Genomic DNA, 24400 nt, shown 5'->3' on the forward strand with positions numbered 1-24400 from the left:
GATATTGCTAACTTTGATCCTCCTATCTGTCAAGCAGTAGGTTTGGCACCTGTGACACAGGACATTGCATTTCTCCAATTAGGAACTGAAAGAAGGTGCCATTATCCTTTCCATTTCTCATAGGTGATGGTCTGTGGACACTTCAAAGAGGGAGGCAAGCCTGTGGGGTACAAAAGCAGAGCTTTCTGACCCAGTGCTGGGGTAATGGTGGGAGAGAAGGGTGTTTCTACAGAATTGCCACCATCAACATACCTGAGTCTTGAAAGGTGACCAGGTATTTTGCACAAGAACCAGGGTAGGGGGGGGGATCATGGGAGACAGGGTTAAGAGGAGGGACAAAGCCAGAGAGAGCCAGGACCACACATGTCCAGTAAAGCTGATAAAAGGGAGGAAGCTGTACAACTGGCAAGAGTTCCTATTGTCCTGTCTCCTGTCCCCTCCTCTCAAAGTTGGCCTCCCCAGCCTCCCCATTGCTCTATGAACTGGATGATTGTGACAACTTGTCTCTTCTCTCTTTCTCCAGCTCATAGGCCCAGCTGTGTGCTAAGCCTGGGCCTCACCTCCACCCTCACCCAACTCTCTTCCTTCATCTCTCTTCCTGTGGTGCAGCTGCCTGGCTGATCTCTCCTGCCATGGCACCTGCACCTTGAAGGCCCACCTGGGCCTCCTCATTTGCCATTGTGTTTTCAAAGCCCAGCCAATGGCTGCTGTACAACCAGCAGGCACTGAAGAAATAGTTGTTAAATGGATGACATATTAGTTTCCAGTTGCTGCTATAACAAACTACCACAGATATAGTGGCTTGAAGCAAAACAGATCTATTTTGTTGTAGTTCTGTAGGTCAGAAGCTTGAAATGGGCTAAAAGAGCCAGGCGTGGTGGCGCACCCTTGTAATCCCCGCGCTTGGGAGGCTGAGACAGGAGAATCACACAGGTTTGAAGCCAGCCTCAACTACTTAGTGAGGCTCTCAGCAACTTAGTGAGACCCTGTTTCCAAATAAAGTATAAAAAAAAATAGAGCTGGGTGTGGTGGCCCATTCTTGTAATCCCTACTCTTAGGAGGCTGAGACAGGAAGATGGCGCAGGTTCGAAGCCAGCCTCTGCTGGCTTAAGAGACCCTGTTTCCAAAATAAAAAATATAAAATAGGTCTGGGAGTGTAGCCCAGAGGTAGAAGGGTTCCATCCCCAGTACCACCAAAAATAATAAATAAATAAATTTAAAAAAGGGCTAAAAGCAAGACATAGGCAGGGCTTGTTTCCTTGCCCTCCCCAGATCTCATGGACTTCTCTCTTTCCTTGTCACATGGCCCTTCTCACATCCCTTTTCTTTTAACTCTGGTCCCTGGCCTCTTTACCAGGAATCATATGTTTTACATTGGACTCATTTCGATGATTCTAGGTAATTGCCTTATCTCCAAATCCTTAAGTAATCCTATTTGAAAGGTTCCTTTTTGACATAGAAGGTGATATGATTTGGATTCTCCTAGACCTCATGCCCTAGATAAGACAGACATGTTTGGAGGCAGGTCTTGGTTGCTTCTGAAGTGTTCCCAGGAGTATGGCCAGGGATGGTATTTTCCCAGGCCAGCTGCTGCAGCTTCCTATTCCTGTATCTCTTGTTTCCATGAGATCACACAATCTCCTCCCCTCCCCCTCTGCTTCCTGCCAGGATGCCCTGAGGACCTGCAGCTTTGGCTCCAACATATAAGCTGATATAGCATGGACTGAAATCTCCCAAACTGTGAGCAAATGAAATTCTTCTCCCTCTAAGTTTCGTGTGTCAGGTATTTGGGTCACAGCAATGAGGATGCCGATTAAAACACAAGGTGACATAATCAAAGCCTCTAGGGATTGGTATTTGGGCATCTTTAGGGAGCCATGATTCAGCCTATTACAGGGCAGTAAGTGGAACCAGAGCTGTGCTCATCCTAGGCTGTTGGAGAACGCAGAGCAGGGCTCAAGCAAGCTGGTACATGGTAGGGTTTGGGGTTGTGATGGTGTTGATGTGTTTGAGCAGCAGAAAACGTGTGTGACTGGGACATGCTGGGAACGTGTGCCTACAAATCAGGAATGTGTGGGGAGGGCAGGAAGATTATGTTGAACTGAACACACTGAGGATTCCATTTGAGAAACAGGAGAATATGCAGAAAAGAAACAAGGGAGAGTAGGGTCATGGGGCAAGCAGAGCAGCTGCTTTGGAGCCTCTGTTTCTTCATCTGAAAACTGGGGGGATGGACCAGTTGCAAGGCTGTGCAGCTAAGATATTAGTAAGGACTGGGGCAGGGATCTAGACTTGCCAGATAGTACCTCTTCCTAAGACTCCCCTCCTCCCAGTGCTAAAGAGCCTTTCAATCACTTTCTTTCTCAATGTATAATATAGTGTGTGCGTGTGTGTGTTCGCATGCATATATGATATCTATAATGTTAAGTCTAAATATAACTGACGTACCGTACAAGTCACCCATTTAAAGTGCAGTCCAGTGACTTCTAGTGTATTCACAGAGTTGTGTTATCATCACCACTTTGAGTTTTAAACAGTTTTATCCCTCTGAAAGCCAATCCCACACTCTTCAGCAGTCCCTCCCTATTCCTCTCAATCCTCTCATACTCTAGGCAAACTCTAATCCATTTATTTATTTATTTATTTTTGATGCTGGAGATTAAGCCCAGGGGCATTCTACCTCTGAACTTTACCCCTCAGCCCTTTTTATTTGGAAACAGGGTCTTGATAAATTACTGAGGGTCTGGCTAGGTTGCTGAGGCTGGTCTTGAACCTGTGATCCTCCTGTCTCAGCCTTCTAAGTACTGGTACTGCATGTGTGCACCATTGTGCCTGGCTACATGAACCTGATTTTTAGACAGCGGTCCCTTCAGGCCACTTCCCAGGCATCTGTCATGTTCAGTGCCAGGTAGAAGGGCTCTCTTGCTTGGCTGCCAACCTGTCAGACCCGCACATTCTTTCTCTGACCTTTTGCTATCACACTTCTGTCCCCATTTTTCTACTGAAATGGTTTCCAAAAGGTCCACGTGAGCTCTGTGCCCAGCCCAGAGGTTTATCTTCTATGTATTTCCTGACTCTACGGCAGCAGCTGACCCAGGGAGGGCCAGAGTGGTCCCCCTCACAGTGCCTGCCTATGCGTGAAGGGTGGGATATTGGGGTTCTAGCCTTTCCCTCCATGGTCCTGGGCATGGACTTGAGAGTCAGACTCTCCTGGTGTCAGTTCCCGCTTGCTATGTGCTGACTGTGTGGCATCTGATTCATCTCTGTAATCCTTCACTTCCCCATTTGCATCACGGTGATTGTAACAGGACCCACTTCTCGCAGATGAACTAAGTTAATTAATGTTAAGAGCTTGATGAAGCACTTGATTCAGATAAACCTGCGACGCTAAGTGTTTGCTAATAGAACGATTTTGCTCCATCTTTTGTTCAGTGAGTTTATTCATTGCCATTTTTTTTCTCCTAAAAATTATCTCTGTGTTAGACTTCCCTGGGGTTCCAAAGCCTACTGAATTCAATTAGAAGCAGGAACTTTGGGCAATTAAATCTCTCCGAAGCCTCATCTTTATGATCTGTGAGATGAAAATAATAGAACCTGGGTCTTTGGGTCACTGGAGAGTGTAAATGAGTTAGAGCATGAAGAGCTTAGCGTCCGGCCTGCAGCAAAACCTCTAGAAACATTAGCAGAAGCAGCTATCTGGACACCTTCTCTGACCTCTGTGTGCCCGTGGGTGTGAGGTACCTGGAGACATATCCACCTGATGCTCCAGCATCACCTTAAACCAAACTCACGTCTAAGCTCGTCATTGTGTTCATGGCAGCTTCTGTCCCTGTAAACGAACAGAATGCTGCTGATACCCCCGCCCCAGGTCTCCCAGGTTAAGAGACTCTCGGTCGCCTTTGACTCTTGGTTCTCCTTTGTCCTGTATTTCAGAATTTTCTCATTTTCAAGAGCCTCTGATTTGCTTATTTTGCCTCATTCCACTGTCCTTACTGTAGTCAGCAGCTTATCGAATTCATGCTTAAATATTGCCTCTGCCTCCTGGCTAGACAAGCTGTCCCCAGAACCTCCTCCAGTCTACTGTGTACAACATATGTGGGTGCTTTTTGGAGTATTCGTGAACAATCTTCTCACCTGTAATGATTTGGATTTAGGATGCCCCCCTACCCTCACAGTATCATGGTAGGAAAGTTGAAAGTGGGGGTCTCCTCTCTCTCTCTCTCTCTCTCTCTCTCTCTCTCTCTCTCTCTCTCTCTCTCTCTTTCTCTCTCTCTGTGTGCGTGTGTCTCTGTCTCTGTCTCTCTCTCTCTCCCCACCATGCCCCGAACTCTGCACACCTAGCCTTACATGCACTTAACCTGAAAATCTGCAGAACTCTGAGCAAATGAATCTTCTTTCCTCTGAGTTGTGTGTGGCTAGGTTTTTTGGATGATGGAGGTAAGAATCCTGTCTGAGATGCTACCCTGTTCCTCGGAAGGAGCTCTCAAACCCTTATTGAAGCTTGTTATCCTCTGCGGTGATTATAATGGGCTTCCTTAAATCTTTGCTGCTTAGTTTGGGTTGGGGCATCTATATGAGGCAATTGTCTTCAATCTCTCTTAAGTTCTCATTTTGGTGTTGGAGTTGAACCCTGTGGCTACTTTAAAACTGACAATTACCCCACCCCAGCAAAGCCTTGTCTCCCGGGTCATGCCGTCCTCTCGTCACTGTGCTCCGCATCAATCTTATGCTTTCCCAAGTCTCCCTGTTGTCCCGAGAAGAGGACCAGCCATACTCAGCACCACATTTTCGCCTTTGTTGATTCTTCTTAGACAAACCTATCTTCGTTTAGGATTTGCAGTGGCGTAGAATGAAAGACAAATATAATTTAGATGTAACTGTTAACCTGGAGGTAAAAATACAGGCATTGCATAAGGAGAGGAGATTAGGGACACTTTTGGCAAATGAATGGCTGCGTTTGGGCCATGGCCTTCCTTGCAGTCAAGGCAGAGATGGATATACAGGAAAAGGTGTAACTAATGTAATGAACATGATTCACTAAGAGGAAATTGTGCCAGGATACCAGGAAGACACATTACCCCCACCTTCAAACAGGAGGGGGCATTCTCTCATAGACCAGCTGTACTAGAACTTTCTGCAGTGATAGGAATCTTGTTATATAGCTCTGCTGGCTTGTAGGGCAGCAATTAGCTACGTGGGATTTTTGACTTGAAATGTGACTGGTGTCACTAAAGAGCTGCATGTTTTAAAGGGACCTCATCTTAATTCAACTTAGTCTTATGTGATGAGTGGTACCACACTGGAGAATGTAGTCAGAGACTTTTATGTAAACAATGTCATAAGATACTACACAGAACATCTTCAATAGAGGGTTTAAGAAGTTACTAAGGTCTCCACGCCATCCTCGGTGTGCTGAGGTGGCATCTGTCTGTAGGCAATTGCAAATTGGAGGCCACAGTGGTACAGTCTGGGCACTGATATTTACAGGGATGGTATGTAGAACCAGGGTAGCCTCAGGGAACTGAGAGAAAGGGTATGTTCTACTTAGATCACACTGTCCCTTCACCCAAAATGTCAGCTCAAAGTCCCCTGTCCAGCAGCAAGGGTGTACGTGATTTGACTCCATCAACCAAGCCAACCTCATTTCTTCTCTGTCAACGCTTCACCTCCCCCTTCTCAGTCCTTTGATTTAGTTCACACTGTCTCTCCAGCTTGTAATATCTTTTTCTGCAACTCCAAGATAATCCAAAATTTCTATCCTTACAATATCAACCTAAGCTCTATTTCATTTTTTCTTTCTGGTACTGGGGATTAAGAGGCATTCTACCTCCGAGTTATACCTCCCTAGCCATATTTTAATTTTTTTTGGAAACAGGATCTCACTAAGTTTCTGAGAGCCTCACAAAGTTTCTGAGGCTGGCTTCAAAACTGTGATACTCCTGTCTTAACCTCCCAAATACTGATATAACAGGCCTGCCATGCCCAGCTCATTCTTGAAACTATCTCCAAACATTCTTAATAGATAGTGAACATTATGTCCCAAACAAGGTGCAGCCACTTTTATAAAACAAAATCTTTGTGGCATTAAGTCACATATAGATCCCAACACAATAATACTGGGAGATTTCAACACATCTCTCATTCCACTAGACTGATCTGCTAGACAAAAGGTCAGTAAAGATGCCTCAGACCTAAAGAACACCATAAACTAAATGGACCTATTAGCCATATACAGAATATTCCACCCAACTGTAGCAAAGGTCACATTTTTCTCAGCTCCTTACGAAACCTTCTCCAAAATAGACCACATCCTGGGCCATAAAGTGAATACTAGCAAATTTTAAAAAATGTAATATACTCCCCTGTGTCTTTTCAGACTACAATGGAATGAAACTAAAAATCAGCTAATAAGAAGACGAAGAGTAACCACAGAAACACGTGGAGACTGAACACCACATTGCTGAATGAGGAATGGGTCATAAAAGAAATAAGAGGAGAAATGAAGAAGTTCCTACAAACAAACAAAAGTAGAGATACAACATATCAAAACCTTTGAGACACCTTGAAGGCAGTATTAAGAGAAAAATTTATAGCACTGCGTGCCCACATAAGAACAGAAAAATCTCCAAATAAGTGATCTAATGACGCATCTAATTTTCAGATCCAGTGGAAACCAATCCCTCATGATGGATGATTAAATTATCTTCTAATTGTTTCAAAGTCCTAAGTTTTGTTTGAAAACCTAAATAAGCTCAGCGGCAGGGAACATATTCAAATGACTTTCATAGCTTTGATAGCCACATGTAGCATTAGTACACATTAGGTGCTCAACAAAGTTCCCACTAATTGGTTGAAAAATTCAAGTATTTTTCCATGTGTTTCCCACCTCTATCTGTGAAGTTAACTCCTTTCAACTTAATGTACAGCTGCACAGTTAGTATCTAGAAGCAAACCTGAGGCCGCAGTATCCCTGCTCTTCTTTGTGTATTAAATTTACAATCAAGTCAAAGACAGATGGCTAAAAAGAAACCTTAATCGTCTCCGAGATTATTAAATCTTCTAGTCTGAGGGCTCAGAGAGCCCAAGAAAATTTTCTTTTAATCCCTGTAGGCTTTATATTCCATAGATGGAGTTATAGAGCTGGACTGAAAAGCAATTTTGTGTAATCATTTACCAAAGGGGAGGGAGAAAAATCATTACTGTCCTCCTCCTGAGGTTCGCAAGTAATAAACGTGCTCTACTCTCTTTAAGCCCAGCAGAGCTGTGTGGGCTTGATAAATAGCCATGTTTGGCTTAAGTGCGGCTCTAAACAGCTGTCTGTAAATATTGTAGAAACGAACCCTCAGAAAGTCTGTGGGTGTTACAAATAGTGGCTGTGCATGCTTTCGTTGGCAACCACCAGCAGCCGTCGTCTCACCCTTCCATGGAGGACCAGACTGCGGTAGTGATTTGGAATTCCTTTACTTTGCTTTGCTGGGGACTGTAGCAACCATCACAGCTTCTTTTAGAACACTAGTTATCAAGTAGGGTGATTTTGTCTCCAGTTCTTATCCCACCGAGGGGAGGCATCTGACTATTTTTGTCCTGTCCCATCAACTTGGCAGCAGTTAAGTATTACTGGCAGCTTTTGGTTAGAGACCAAGGGTGCTGATAACCATCTCACAGTGCACAGGACCACAAATCCACCCCAACAGAGAATACTCAGCCCCAAATACCATTTTTTTTTTGGCAATACTGGGGATGGAACCCAGGGGCATTCTACTTCTGAGCTATACCCCCAGCCTTATTTTTAATTCTTTATTTTGAAACAAGATCTCACTAAATTGCAGAGGGTCTTACTAAGTAGCTGAGGCTGTCAGAGACCCCATGATATCCTACTGTCTCAGCCTTCCAAGTACTGGGATTACAAGCATGCACCACCACACCCTACTGCAAATACCAATCTTGCTCAGGTTGAGAAATCATGACTTTTTCTTTTGGAGAAAACTTGTGTTAAAGTAATACCATTCTCTCTCTCTCTCTCTCTCTCTCTCTCTCTCTCTCTCTCTCTCTCTCAGCATAGCTTGTTCATCCATTTGCAGATATTATTAAACCACAAGAGTATCCAACTACTCATATGTCTGTGTGTTGGTGGACTCATTAAATCATGCATACAATCTGAATTTCAGGAGTACAGACTGCCAGGCACTGGGGGCTGGGGCATGTAGATTGGTTTTTTTTTATCACCCAGAATTTACATTCTAGTGGAGGCAAGAGTTTAAACAAGTCAGCAAATAAATGCACATGACATTTTCAAGCAGCAGTTAAGTATAATGGAGTGCATCAAGCAGGCAAAAGGGAGAGAGAAAGAGTGACCAGGGCAGAGGTGGCATCTTTTAAGAGGTGGGGTTGGGGTAGGGCTCTGTGTATACTTCATAGTGAAGCTGAGGCATGAGGAACAAAAAGAAAGTAGACTGGCAGAATGCTGGAATAGGTGTGTTCTATGTAGAGCAAGTGGCTGACTCAGAGGCTCAAGACAGAGAAGGTTGGGTGGGTTCAAGGACCAGAACCCTGGACACTTGAATAGAGGGGAGGTGGATGTGGTGAGCTTGTAGAGATGGGCAAGAATTACGACAGGGTCTCAAGATCTGAGTAAGGAAGTGAGCCTGTATTCCAGGATCAGAAGGAACCAAGGAATTTAGGAAGAGCAGAGCATGAACTGGTTTAGGTATCATTCAGTACATTTTAGAAATTGGCCAGAGAGCCCCAGAGAAGGCAAGAAAGGAATGAAGGAACAGCCAGGAGGCTGCATACAGGATGGAGTCCAGTCTGAGTGGAGGCAGAAGGAAGTGTGTGGGTTGGAGGGGAAATCACAGACTTCCTTGCACGTGATCCTCAGATCCATCAAGAGAGCTGCCAGCATAGGTCCAGAGGGCCTTTGCTCTATATCCACAGTGGAGTCCTTCTTCTCTCAGTCCTTACCTACAGTCAACCTGTGTGGAACTCAGGTGTCCCCAGCAGTGAGCATTGTGCTGGGTCCCGCCGGCATGGAGACCCTCCCTACGGAGACTGAACTCCTCACTGTACCACCACGAGGCCTGCGGGCCAGAAGCTCAGGGCGCCCTTTCCAGTCCGTAAATGGATTGAGGTCTTGAATACCATACTTCTGTACTTGCCCAGGACTCTGGCTAACCATCCCAGCTTCTCCCTGGTGGATGATTCCCTTGCGATCCTGACGTGGCAGCCCCTGATCTTGACACATCAGCAGCCTCCCATGGTACCTAGGGTAAAACCGAATTTCCATCTGGCCCTCCCTTGCTGACCTGTCAGGCTCTTCTTGCGCCGCCCCCTCCTGGCTCATAAGACCCTCATGGAAGTCACCCAAGTGCTTCTTTCCTTTCAAGGGTCCCCCTGTCTTACATATTCTTCCTTCAGTCTTTGCCACCTTTGCATCTCAGAGTAAAGAACATGGCTCTAAGAAGCCATCCTTCTTTAGAGTATCTGTGCAACAGGTATTGCCAACAGGCATCATCTTGCTCCAAAGAGGTTGGTCCTTGGGGGATGAAAATATCTTAGTATTTTAATGCAAAAAGCATAGATACATAGAACATAAAAACACAGACACACATAACATATGTGTGTGTGTGTGTGTGTGTGTGTGTGTGTGTGTGTGCATATACTCACATATAGTATTAACTTCATGGAGGGGTTTATTAGGCAAAAAATATCTAAAAAGGAAGTTAGGGGAGCCATGAGGAAAAAGAGGGTTGTGAAGCACCTCTCTGTGGTAACTAAGTCTCCCCACTGCACCAATCAATATACTCCCTTCTTTATTTTTTGAATTGGAGATTAAACTCAGAGACACCTCTGAGCTACAACACCAGCAGTCCTATTTATTTCTGGTTTTGAAACAGAGTCTCACTAAATTGCTGAGAATCTCACCAAGTTGCTGAGAGTGGCCTTGAACCTGTGGTACTCCTCTCTCAGCCTCCCAATCACTCCAATCACTGGGACTACAGGCGTGCACCCTCACACATGGCTACCAACGTATGTATATATCTCATCTTCTTCCAAGAACTTGTTACGATTGGCAATTACCCTGCATATTTTTGCTTACTTCTTCAGCGTTTTCTGCCCCTTTCCATTCTCCTGAAGTCCAGGGATCTTGGTCATCTATTGCCCATTGTATCCTCAGCATTGATACAGTACCGGGCACATAGCGGCTCTTCAGTCAATATTTGGTGATTTAATTAGCACTGTGACCAAAGAGTGATTTCACATACTAGAACAAGCTCACTCACTGAGCCACCTGGACCCCTGCTTGGATTTCAATTTTTGCTTAAATGCTATTAGATTTGTTGGCTACCTGGGGGCAATGAGTTTAAGCTTAAGTCTCTGCTCTGTGGATGAGTTCATCTCTATGACGGGGAGTCTGGGTTGTCAACTTGACTGTATCATGGAACACCTAAGATTGTGCACCTCTGGTTATATGGATGAGGTGATTAGCTTATGGGATAGTAGATTGAAGGGCAAGTCCTGCCCTGAATGTGGGTGGCACAGTTCTGATAGGTGCAGGACCTGAATAAGAGGAGAAAGCTGAATGAAAGGACCCATGGTTCTTCCTAAAGAAAGTATATCTGCTCTCATCTGCAATATCAGCCTTCAGCTCTTCAAACTTGACCTTCATCAACATCTCTCCAAAGAGATTTCTGGCCTTTCTATCTTGGACTGGAATAGAATTAGTGGTGGCTCCGATTTTGCGACTCCAGCTTTCGGACTACTTGACAGCTGCTGGTCATCCGGTTCTCTGTGTGCAACAAAACACTGCTTTGGACTCTAAGCTGATTTGATAAACCTTACCACATACCTTTCCTCTGAGCTCTGTTGCTCTTATGATCCCCATCCAATACAATATCTTAGCTCTGGTCTTGACTACTCTCCGGGTTTCTCTACTTGACACAGAATCCTGTCCCCATGTAGCTCAGCCCCTCTCTGTTCCGCGGAGATGCCACCGTGAACACATGGATGTCTGACTCGTTAAATAACCATTTTCAGAAAAAAAAATGGTAACGAAAGGCTAACCGTTTTGGAAATTACACAGCGGAAGGCATGCGGGATTGTTAACTGATTTAATCTAGCAGTAAATTGAATCACGGCAAGCATCTGTAATAGAACAACAACAAAAAAAGACTGGACGGAAGCAGAGAGAAATGGTAATGCCATTATCCTTCTCTGGAATGTGGGCTTGTCATGTATTTTCTCCTTATGTTTCGAGTTAACTTAGGAATTTCCTGTAGTGTGTATGTATTTCTTTTATCAGGTACAAATAAGAGCTTTTTAGTGGCCATCCGTGATGCTTCAGTATTAGACATAAGATAGACACATTTGTGGTACGCAGATCCAAGACTGGTTGTATTTCATTATGCAGTTATTCTTCCAACCCCATAAAGCCTTTTGGGGGTGATTTTTGCACTGGGGTCGACTTAGTCCATCAGACAATAGTAACGACAGTTTTGTTGGGTCAGAGAAGCCGACCCATTCTCTGTTCCACAAAACTGAATGTTTGCTACAGGTTGAAAGGTATCTGTGACTCTCCAAGTCACGAAAATGTCCTCACATCATCAGGCATCATGCCGAGGAACAAAACAGAAATGAAACAAACAAAAACCGCATCTCACGTATTTTAAGGTATTTTCCAAGGCCTCCATGAAGCCAAGCTTATAGACTCCCAACCTGGGAGTATTTTGCAGTGAAAGCCCTCTTGACGCTCACGCCACATCCTTCATTTCTTTCTACAAGAAGTTGCCATGACCCAGGCCCCAAGTGCCCAGACCTTCCTTCATCCTGAAGAATTTTCTAAGTCGTGCAAATTCCTTTGCAAGTCCCACATGAACCTGTTCCATCAGTCCATGCTTCAGCATAGGCAAAGGTTACACTCAGGGTTTAAAATTATTATTTTTTTGCGATCCCAGAAATGCTGCCAGATACCACTTTTGCCAGGTCCATCCACAAGAGTCCACCCAACAAAAGACCTCCTAAATTTAGCAAGAACTATGATGTCCGTCGTGACAGCTGACAATGTCTTCCAGGGGCTCAAACATCTGGAACTCAGCACACAAATCATTTCAGCTCCGAGCTACTGTCTGCCGTGACCATGACATCTTATATACTGACAAGGCGTCAATAGACACGGCACTGTGACATTGTGCATGCCCCCTCGTAAACCACGTGAGTTCTAGACCTCCGTCCACATTCAGTGGTCTAGTTTGGAAGAAAGGGTTCATACCCAGGGGGTGTGGCTAGGCACGACATGAACAAACTACTGAGGAACTTAAAGTTGTTGGCTCCAGATTCCAAAGCTCTGAGCCACAGGACAGTGACTTCAGGACTCTTGTTTCAAACAAGCCTACCTAGAGAAAAATCATGAGTAAGATACTTAAGATACTGCATTTGGCTACGTAGACCTGCCCGGATGAAAGAGGAGAAATCCACCACTCTTACCTCCTCCAGGGCCCACAAGGAGTCCACCACGGGCTTGATCTTCTTCTGGTTGTACAACGCGAGGAGTTTCTCCACCACTCCCCGAATGAGGCCCGCCCGGCCCTGTTTGAAGAGCAGGTTTAGGAGGGAGAACCCTGCAATGACTTTGTTCTCCTCGTACAGCTTGATGGGGTTCACTTTCTCCACCTGCCACCACTGGAAGAGAAATGGCGCCGGGTTACAAAGGCTTAGTACCAGGCCCTGTTCACAACACCCCCGTGCCACCGAGTGCCACGGGGGGCACGGGCTGTGGCTAGGAAGATCGCAACTGGCCACCCATTTGCCAGGTGCTCCTGGGTGTGCACAGTATAGCAGACAGCGACACTTATGTGCAGCTTAGAATCTAGGTGGGAGAGACCCCTAATCATCCCCGATCTCCCCAATCCAAAACCCATGGTGCTCTGAACTTTGAAACTTTTGAGTGGTAGCATAATGGGAAAATTCTACCCCAGAAATCAGGGGACAATTACACTATAGCCCCCATAAAGTGGTAACTTTATGGCATAAAGTTATCTTTACAGCTGGGCTCTGTTGCACGCCTGTAATCCCAGTACTTGGGAGGCTGAGACAGGAATACTGCAGGTTTGTGGCCATCCTCAACAACTTAGTGAAGCCTTCTACATCTAGGTAAGACCCTGTTTCAAAATAAGTAAAATAAATAAATAAATAAATAAATAAATAAATAAAAAGGGTTGGGGAATGCAGCTCAGAAGTAGAACACACCTGAATTCAATCCCCAATGACACACATACACATTATTTTCCGGCTAGGTATCTAAAGTATATATGGCACATAAGTTAATTTCGTGTTTAAATTTATATCTTAACACCAAGCTATCTCATTATGTCTATACAAATGTTCCAAAATTAAAAAAATTCTAACATCCAAAATACTTTTGGCTTCAAGAATTTTTTTTCTTTTTTGGTACTAGGGATTGAACCCAAAGGCATTGTACCTCCAAAAAAAAAAAAAAAAAAAAAAAAGCAGCATGAGAACCCTCTGTATGATTCTAACACCTTTCTTGAATGTTCAGAATGTCAGAATGTTTTTCCTTAAAGCCTTTCAAAATGATCATTGCACTCTTCATAATACCTTCTCTTCAATTTAGTTCTAACTGACCAGGATCCAGGAGCCAGACCTCTTGGCAGGAGTGAGAAGGATAGCCTTCCTTCTTGACGTCCCGCTACAAAGCATAACGAAGACCCCTGCTTGTGTGTCTATGAATTGACTGCCTCCCCTGAGCATGGGGTGTGCTGCAATTATTTCATTAGTGCTCTGTGCTGGGATTGTGTGTCTAGGGGAGAAAAGAAAACACTGCTCACACTGGTATCACACATCAATTCCAGTCACGGCAAAGCAACAGCTGCGAGTGGTACACAGCCTGTCTCAGGGAAGCACGGCAGACAGCATCCGTCAACAGGCTCTACTCTTGATCTTTCTGTAGACTCTGCAGTTTTGATGGTCCTTGACCCAGACCTGATGCCAGTGCAAAAGGAGTCTCTTTAATTCTGACCCCCTAGATGCGGGGAGCAGTAGCCTTCCAGAATCAAGAAATGTTGGGGTGAGGCTTCCGGCAGCTGGCGTTGGCACTGTGAGAGCATATGAATACCCTCTCCTACCCTACATTCTCCTCATGGCTTTCCTGACTGCTCTGTCAGAAAGGGTCCATCCCACTGTTTTCTTCTTGAATAGCCTTGTTTCTATCCCCTCCCAAGGCTTGATGGCCATTTATAATTGTCACTCACATATCACTTAATTTGGGTCTGCCTTCCTCATTAGAATATGAGAGCCACAAAGGCCCCCAAAGCTCCTCCTCTCTTGTGCACTGTGATACCTTGATGATTGGTGCTCTGCTACTAGGTGTTAAGAAGATGCTCATACAGCTGGACGTGGTGGTACATGCCTGTAATCCCAGTACTTAGGAGCCTGAGACAGGAGGATCCATTGAAGGTTTGTGGCCAGCCTCAGCTATGTAGTGGGACCCTCTGCAACTTAGTGAGACCCTGTTTCAAAATAAAGAATAAAATATAGGACTGAGGGTGTAGCCTAAAGGTTCAATCCACAGAAAGGCAACAACAAAACAAACACAATCAATCAATTAATTAAAAATTAAAAAATAAAATAGGATGGGAGATGTAGCTCTGAGCTAGAACACCCCTGGGTTTAATTCCCAGTACAAAAGTGAAAAGAAAAAAACCATACAGTTATTGAAACTATCACAGTTGCATTGAAGGGACAGAAGGCAGAAGAGCAAGTACTGTAAGCAGCCTCAGTCCCCTGCTTTGGTGGGTGGGGTAAAAATAAAAGCACAGATCCAAATTCACTCCACCTTAGCACTGCATAACTCCAGGTGGGAATACACCTCCAAGCAGGTGCACAGTGGGGGATAGGTAGAAGGCTTCTCCATGGCAGACAAAGCAGTTGTTTTTTCAAAGCTTGGTAAAGCTGTGGAATCCTTATTATTATTATTATTTTTAAATCTCCAACTCAGTAGAATGAGGACAACAGACATCTCAGTTAACCCCAGAGACCCAATCAGAAAGTCTGGCCACCCTATGGAGCAAATAAAATGCACTAATCCTATGTTCACTTTTGACTGACAATTAAAAACACCAACAATCAGCCGGGCGTGGTGGCACACACTTGTAATCCCCGCGCTTGGGAGGCGGAGACAGGAGGATCGTGCAGGTTCGAAGTCAGCCGCACTGGCTTAAGAGACCCTGTTTCCAAATAAATAAAAAAAGGTCTGGGAGTGTAGCCCGGAGGGAGAAGGGCTTCCAGGAACCCCAGTACCACCAAACAACAACAACAACAACAACAACACACCAACAATCAAGTGGAAACTGCTGAAATCAAAGCAAGGCTTTCTTAAATTTCACCGATCCTCCCACACCTCTCTACTTCACTTAGACAAAAGTAGCTTAAGTCCTGGTCCTGCCCACATGTGGAGAGCAGGACAGGGAGGTGTGCTTATTGAAAATGAAAGATGTAACTGAAGGACAGACAAGGTTAGGTTGCTGTCCTCCCAGGAAGGAGGTTGCAACCTGCAAATCTGGGCACCACCATAGAATACTAGGGATGTGCGATACTTACTGATTTTGCAAAGCTAAAGAAGCTCTTGGTCTCTCCAGTTACCATGTTGGATGAACCTGGAAATGAAAGAGTCCCAAGTCAAGCAATTGTTGATGTGAATCGGCATCTCTTTTTATGCATGGGAAGATGGCAGTGGTTTGTGAAGACCTGGAAAGAGCTTAAGAACAAAGGTAATTCATAAAAACGAGGAGAATGGGAGTGGGTATCAAGTCAGCTATTTTAGCTAGGTATCACTGGATCAAAGAAGATGAAGCAGTCTTTGTCATTGAATCAGTCATGACAGTTGTATTTATTTATTGGTAAGGGTATTGAACCCAAGGGTATTCTAGCTCCAAGGTTACATTCCCACCTTCTTTATTTTTATTTTTTATTTTATTTTGAAACAGAGGCTTGATAAATTGCTGAGACTGGACTCAAATTTTCAATCCTCCTGTCTCAGTCTCCCCAGTACTGGGATTATGGATGTGAGCCACGATGCCCAGCTGGTGACTGTTGAATGACTTTGGAAAATTGGCCATAAAGCAAATGGCAATGTAGGCCAATGCTTGAATGAAACGAGGAGTCACTGGAACACCTTCTTGGTTCTGTTCTTTGAGAGTTACAAATAAACTCCTAGAAGATCCTGCTTTATGGATCTGAACTTGACTCCCTAGCTCAGGGCTCTGACCTACGCTGGGCACTTACACAGTGGAGGGAAATTAGAAGGATGGAAAAATGTCACACAGAAGAAAGAAGGTAAGGGTCAAAATAGATTCAGAAGTCAAGGAAATGGTGTGACCAGTAACTCAGCTCCAGCAAGGACTGGGTAGGGAGGTGAAAGTCATATGAGACAAATAGTAGAGAAATTAGGTTTGCCAGTTGAAACAATCTTCAGATGGCAGATGGAGAAAAGGAACCAAGAAGGGTTTTTAAGATGATCATAAAGGGAGAAAAACCCCTTAGTGGGTGGGGGATGAGAGAACTCTTAACAATATAGAAAATATTCAGATACTACATTGGTGCCTTTTTAAATATTCCTTCTGTCCTATCCCCAAAGATTTGGGAGTAAGTTCTCTAAGAATAGTTATTTAATGAAAAATCAATGTGTATTTTAAACTTAATTATTGGGCCTGGGTAAACTAGTAGCCACCTAATTAACCACTGCTTCTATTTTATGGAGTGACTACCACCAGACATCATGGTACCAAGTTTCTCGTACTTAGTAACCAAGTAATCAATGCCATGGATTAGACAATTATGTGATAATCAAGTTGAACTTCCCTGAAATGACATCATAAAATTGGGGCAAAAATAGAAGTGGGTAAATGATAAGGATGATTAAACTGTTCGTCTGCATTTTGGAAGGCATATTCAGTGTCCCTACAATGCTTGAAATCTCTCATGGGGTCTCTTGCCAATAATAATAAAAACCCATATATCTAATTCCAAAGAAATGTGTGGACACAATAAAAATCATCAGAGAGCTCTGGTCATGGAATATTTACCCACCTCTGGTGAGCTCAACTTTCTTTCTGTTCCAATGCTCTGATGATGATAAAAAGATATTTATACCCTCAAACATTTCATTACTAAGTTTCTCAGAAATGAGTAATTTTTTTCTGAGCTACCCAGAGTTAAAGCTCAATTTTTATTATGCCTACAAGACACAGAGTTTCCAGGAACCCGAAACATCAGCTAAACCCAATATCATTTTGCTTTGGAATCTGATGTTTGCCCTCATGCATGCCTGTTTTGACTTTGCAGAGACTGGTATTTATATTAGCTTGCATCCCTGTGACAGAGAAGAGAGAGAGGGAGAGGGGAGGAAAAGAGGGAGAGGGCAAGGGAGAAGGAGAAGGAGAGGGAGGGAGGGAGGGAGGGAGGGAGAGAGAGAGAGAGAGAGAGAGAGAGAGAGAGAGAGAGAGAGAGAGAGAGAGAGGTCTCATCTGGCTGGAAAAAACTTGCTTCCAGTTGTTTTTAATAAGTCTCCCTGCACTTGAGAGCTTAGAAGGATAAGTAGATGCAGAGTGGGTGGGTCTAAACGTGGGGTCCATCCATCCTGGCTGCCATTTTGATGGGGTGTCTAGGAGGGGTCTAGATGAAAGAAGGGCAGCTATATCTTACAACTTCACCATGGATGGTGAAGAGTCCCCTTCCAACCTCCCTTATTCTACCCACTCTCCTCCATCCTGTTATGGGTCCTTCATGCCTTCCTGTTTTGAACTTCTTCTAAGCCATTAGTACTTTTCACCTGAGCCACCTGCTGTAGACAAAGTCTTGATGGCCACACTCATCTCAGAGACCTCATTGGCTTGGCCTTGCTTTATCATCCTCTCTCTTTTTTAAATATTTTATTGATGCATTGCAATCATATATCATAGTGAAGTTCAATATAATTTTTGTTTCATATCTTATTGGGCAAAGTGCTTTCAATTTTTCACAATTTGCAAACAAGATTGAAACATAATGAACTGCCCTGGATATATCTTAATATATGTGGGTGTACACATCTGAAGTGTACCCAGTGACAAAATTGTTCTTGACACAAAATGGCTGAAACAAAGGGTATCCATTTCACATTATAATACATATCACTAAATTACTTTAACACAATTAGAATTCTAAGAATATTATACCTTTCCAAGAGCCCAGAACTTCTCCAGCCCATATTGTCCCCAACACATAAGAACTCTTAAATCCAACATTTAACTTTTATCAATTTATCTCTTTTAAAATGATAGAATTTCCAAGTATTGTGTGCAATAAATATATCACTAACACAGTAAAGTATATTATGACATGTGCCTATAATGCACCAATAAAAGTGTAAAAATAGGATTATGCAGTGAGTACATGAATTATTTTAGCATTGTAAATAACCAGCAATAACAATATGATAAAAAAGTAAGCACTCCCAGCCTCCCCACCACAACATATCAACACACTTCCTCCAGAATCTTTGTCTTCAGCACAGGGCAGCGACCCGGCTGACCACGCCTGGCTTTCTGGCAGCACTCACCATATAAAATGTAGGTTCCCAGGGGTTTGAGCAGGCTGAGACCTTTGCCAGTATTGTCCCCACACAGGCAATCCAAGACGATATCCACGCCTTCCACAGAGATTCTAAATGATGAGAAGAAAAGAAAAATACCGACTTTCATTAGGAACCACGGCCTAAAGCCCTTTCTTTTCCTGTGTTGTACCATCTGACATAGAGCCAGGAACAGTGAAGTCCCCAGGAGGAGCCTGAGAGGTGGATTTGTCCTCCTGAGTCAATCTCCAGGTGTTCCTTGATTTGCCACAGGGGTACCTCCTGATATGACCACCATAAGTTGAAAATATCAAAGTATCATGAGCCAAAATTTTATTGAAACCATCTGACCCACTGAGCATGACAACCTGGCAGTGCTCTCATGATCATGGGGCCATCGGGGAGGTGTGACTTTCTGTTGCTTCCCAATTTGTGAGAGTATCATACTTCATAGGGCCATCCCAGGAAACAATCAAAATTTAAAAAGTAAAATATTTTTGGTACTGGGGATTGAACCCAGGGGGATTCTTTCTCTGAGTTATACCCCCAGCTTTTTATATTTTTTAGTTTGAAACATAGTTTCACTAAGTGGTTGAATGTATCACTAAGTTGTGGAGGCTAACCCTGAATCTGTGATCCTTCTGTCTCAGCTTCCTAAGTACTGACAGGTATGTACCACCACACCTGGCTTCAAAATTTAAAATTTGAAGTACAGTTTCTACTAAAAGTATATTGCCATCTTACCCACTTAAAGTCAGAAGTTCTAAGTTGACTATTGTAAGTCGGGGGTTATTTCATGAAGCTGCAGGCAGCTAAGAATGTGGATGGTGGCTGATCTCAAGAACTGTCCTGAGCTGGGCTTGGTGGTGCATGTCTATAAAACCAATACTTGGGAGGCTGAGACAGGAGGATTGCAGGTTCTAGATCAGCCTCGGCAACGTAGCAAGATGCTCACAGCAACCCAGTGGGACCCTGTTTTAAAACAAAAACTAAAAAGATCTGGGGATATAGCTTGGAGGTAGAATGCCCCTGAATTTGATTCCTAGTACCACAAAACAAATGGATAGATAGACATACATACATACAGATAGATGATAGATAGACGGATAGATAGACAGATGGATAGATAGACAGCTATGTAGATATACAGGTAGGTAGAAGACTGATAGATGGATAGATGGATAAATAGATAGATCTACTACTCTAGAGTGGAAAAAACAACATGGCATAGGAATCTGAGCTCATATCTAGCCACCTTACTCAATTCCCCTACATCTAAGCTTTCTTTCTTGTAAAACAGAAATAGTAGGCTTCTTTGTGGTAAGAATGCAACGAGGTAACACATAAACTGTTTGTCCCAGGCTTATCACAGACCAGCCATTCAGTAAACCAGTTGAGGATTCCTACTCATGGAGTTAGTGAAGAGCCAGGCTCTGTCCAAGGTGCTGAGGTATAGTCGTGAACCACCCAAAGTGTTCCTTGCTTTTGCGGAGCTGCTGGTCTCAAAGGAAGCACAAGCATCTAACTGACAAGCTTCTCTGTGTCCAATCCTTAGGGGAAACCTAAAACTAATTCTTAGAGGAAGAGGATTAAATAGAGAGGGTCTTCCTTTAACATTGCAAGATGGGACAGTAGAGAGAAACCACATTTCTACTCCACTGGACAGATAAAACACTGGCTCATCTTTTTTATTTCCTATTCATTTATTTGTTCAAAAGCTACATGAACATAGATCCACACTTTGAGGATGACGGCTCTCAGCCAGCTCTTTACAAGCCAAACCAGCACTTTAAAATGAATTAGCTTGTTCATTAAATATTTAGTACTGGGCACTGTTGTACTAGGTGGTTGGGAAGATAGTAGTAAGTATAAACGGATTTGATCTCTTTCCTCTTTGGAGCTTATATTAGGCAGACATTAATTAAAAATTACCCCCCAAACCAGGTTGAAACTGGGTGTTGAGTACCACAAAGATGCTATAAAACTAGGTAAACAGAGGAGTTTCCTGATGAGGACACCAGAGAAGGCATCCCTGGGGAAGTAACTAGGAAGAGCCATGGGGATAGTTGGTTCCAGGTAGAGATAAAAGCCTGTGCAAAAGCCCTGCGGTGGGAGGAAGAGTGGGAGGAAGCCAGTGTGGCTGAAATAGAGGGAACTAGCTGGGCCTTGTTTCCAGGTAGGGCTGAAGAGGAAGGTGGGATTGCGCCAGCCGCAGGCTGGTCTCGCGCACCTGCTGAGCAGGTCACCCTTTGTCCTGGGGCTGGTTACGCTCATCTATAGCATAGGTATGTCCTGGCACCCTCATCTAGGTATAGGTATGTGTTCTGCTGTATTTACTGTGAGAGTGGGCACTTTCTCTGTTTGACCTAGCCCTCCTCTGTGTGCTTGACATTTTCCCAAGATTTTCTCCCATGACTGCAGGATGCCCGCCTGGGGTCAAGAGCAGCCTCACCAATATCAGACTGTGCAGACTTCCCAGGATACCTCTGATGGACCTGCCCAGCCTTAGCTTTTTGCTGCCCCCTAAAGCTCCCCACATCTGTACTGCAGTTGCCAGTCCACCTTCCCTCCCACAAACTGACAATCAGTTACACTTCTGTACAGCAGGGGAGCCACCTGGACCATGGCTTTGTCCTCTGGACTCTTGTTCTGCAGAAAAGCAATTCATGCTCATGAGCTCCTGCCTACGTCCCCATCCCACTATCTGCTCAAGGTATTTGGGCCTTCCTACTCTTGATAGAAATCTTCTACCCCAGGGTCTTTGTACTTACTGAAATCACTGCCTATAGAACTTTCCCCCAGCTGACTGTAGGAGAAGCTTCTCACCTGTCAAGTCTCACTCACGTATTATCTTTGTAGATAAGCTATAATCAACCAAGCTCTACTTCTGAGAGCTGAAACCCTGACCCTTAGTCAATCTCTAGGTCCCTTTATGCATCAGTGTATACACTGGAGAAACTCTTTAGTATACATCATGGACTATCATTATTTGCCTTATTTGATTACTTATTGCTGGACTGACTGACTCTTCCACCAAAATATAAGCCCCATGATTCTGGTTGGCACGACCAAGAGCGGCCATGGGGGTGCTAGGGCAGGGGCTGGGACTTATGGTCAGTGTAGCACCAGGCTTAGGATCACGAATTTTGTTTCAGTATTAAGCATTTGGTTCTAACACTTGCTGTGTGATTTCAAGCCTGTCACACAGCCTCTCTGTGCCTGTATTAACTCACCTGTGGAAGGGGGTGCTGGCAAGATGTGCTTTGTATAACCTGTAAGAACCGGTGCAGGTAGAGTATGGAGCTCAGCTAGCAGGAAGCCCTGGGTCCACTGCAGATCTATGACTTCTTGTGGGAATGGCCCAACTTACAGAGGGCCTTTTGGATGAGTAACAGGCATGATAAGAAAGAGGATGTAAAACCTCAACAACCCAACACTCAACTGAGGCAGCCTTTCAGGGGGATGGAGCCATCAGCCCAGAAATGCTGACAGCTGAGGACAATGCCGTTGACCTTCCCGGAAGGCAGTAAGTCTTAAATTCATGAGCACTTACTGCATCCCAGATACAGAGCTGAGGAAACCCAAGCACCCATCCATTTATGCCTCACTCCGTCCCTGTCCTGACTCCAGGGCCATCATCACCCCCATTTGATGGACGAGGAAGCCGAGGCTCAGGGAAGTCAGGTGAGTTATCCCGGGGTTCATTGCAGAGAACAGGAGGGAGGACCTCATTGTGATCCACAACAGCTAGAAACCAGAGGCAGAGGAGGGTTTTACGGTGACCCCTCCTGTCACTTTCAGGTCTGCAGGCTCCCAGCAGGGGCTTAGCAAAACAGGAGGACCAGTCGACTGGGCTCAGGGTAGAAAGAGACTGAATCTGCCTATGTGTTCAGGCCATCCATCCCTCCTGGGGCCTCTCTCGGTCTCTTTACAGCTCAATCATATAAATCATATACAGTAGAGTTCGTACATGTGTGAGAGTCAAGAAGCTGCACGGCTGTGCTCTCCACCTTCCATTACATCTTTATTTTTTGGTTCTGAGGATTGAACCCTGGGGCATTCTACCTCCAACCTAAACCTTAGCCCTGTTTTATTTTTGAAGCAAAGTCTTGTTAGATTGCAGAGAGACTCCATTGCCAAGACTTGGCCTTGAACCTGTGATCCTTCTGTCTCTAAATTCCAAAGACCCGGATTACAGCTACCTTGCCTGGATGGCATTGGGTCTTTCTGAAGGTCAGGGAGTGGTAGGGGTGGGGAGATGGATTCTGAGAGGGAGAAGTGGAGTAGAGGCAGATGTCATTCGCAGGGTCCTGAAGTTAAGGGTGCCTTGGCCATTTCTGTTGATCTGGTCAAGCAGGCAATTGCTCCTTTTCAGACCAGAAACATGCCTTTAAGTAACAGCTTCCATCCCCATCCCCATCCCCATCCCATCATTATGAGCTCAGATAAACAAAGCATACCCATTTCCATTTCTTCATTACTGGCTCAGATAAACAGAGAACACCAGTACAGATCCTCACTGAACTGAACTCAGGTCTATGTAAAAGAGCATTCCTGGAATCCCAGGATGGGAGGCTGAGACAGGAGGATCACAGCCTCAGAAACTTAGCAAGACCCTGTTTTCAAATAAATAAAAGTAAAATAGAGCTGGGGTTTAGCTTGAGGGTAGAAAGCCGCTGGTTTTAATCCCTAGTATCAGCAAAAATAAAATAAAATAAAATAAATGTTCCAGGTCCCAGACTTAGGACTGTCCCTCCCCCACTCCTGCTCACTCTGGAAAGCACCTTGGCTGTCATTCTGGCAGAATCCATCAGGAAAGTCACCCACAGAGCTGGACAGCTCATCAGAGGCACAAAGCCATCCTCATCCCCATCCCCCCATTACTAGGGGCTTGCACACTGCCCTCTATGTGTGCAATAATTGCATATGCAGAAAGGGTCGAGGCAGAGGGCCAAATGCTTTATGGTTTTATGTCTGCTTTCTCTAGCTGTCATAAATCTTTGTGGATTTAAGAAGCAAGCACAAATAGCCACCGCTCAGGGATGCTCTGGGCCAAATTCACCAGTGAGATGTTTGGGAATTGCTGACCCAAGACCTTCATGTCTGTCCTTCCTTTGTCCCCTTCTACCCCCAGCCCCCCACCTCTCAGCCCTCAGTGGTGAATGCCACTCTTTGTTTCCCACCCACGTAGAACAGGGAAGAATTTCTGCTGGGGGATGAGGGATGGTGGGCTGCACACAGCCACTGCCGGGAAAGAAACCCTTCAGCCTTGCCAGGATGGGCATTCCTCCTTGTTGTGACCGGGCCCCCATCAGATCCGCAGCCCTCCCCTCAGCCTCCTTTTACTGAATTCCCTCTTCTCTGAGGACTCATCGGTGCCAAAGCTTTAACCAGTGTTGGTACACAGTAGGCTTCGCATGGGTTGGGGCCTGGCTCTGGGTGCACAGTAGGCTTCTTACAGAGGGTTGGCCATGTGCTATGTGCACAGTAGGCTTCTTATGGAGGGCTATACTCAATGCCCAGTGTACAATGAACCTGTTACAGAGGGCCAGGCATGAGCCTGGTGCACAGTAGGCTTCTCACAGAGGGCTAAGCATGAGCCTGGTGCACAGTAGGCTTCTCACAGAGGGCTAAGCATGAGCCTGGTGCCCAGTAGACTTCTCACAGAGAGCTGAGCACGGTGCCTGTGAACTCTCAGGGAGCCAGGTCCTTCCTTCTCAGGGTGCTAAGCACAGTGCTGACACACAGTAGGATTCTCAGTGATTTTTTACTGCTGGC

The 24400-nt window shown here is 44.8% G+C and overlaps 1 protein-coding gene across 1 annotated transcript in view; it reads right to left on the reverse strand.

Annotated features, from left to right (window-relative positions):
* Window positions 1-24400, reverse strand: part of VAT1L (vesicle amine transport 1 like) — a gene marked incomplete at both ends in the record, with an annotated part of 178012 nt that overhangs the window by 67062 nt on the left and 86550 nt on the right. The window contains 3 exons of the mRNA XM_080704536.1: window positions 12481-12675; window positions 15613-15668; window positions 18611-18714. Coding sequence (XP_080560662.1) covers window positions 12481-12675; window positions 15613-15668; window positions 18611-18714 — 355 coding nt within the window. The remainder of the gene's footprint in view (window positions 1-12480; window positions 12676-15612; window positions 15669-18610; window positions 18715-24400) is intronic.

The sequence above is a fragment of the Muscardinus avellanarius genome (assembly GCF_963383645.1).
Source record: "Muscardinus avellanarius genome assembly, chromosome: 10".
In the NCBI taxonomy this organism is placed as follows: Eukaryota; Metazoa; Chordata; class Mammalia; order Rodentia; family Gliridae; genus Muscardinus; species Muscardinus avellanarius.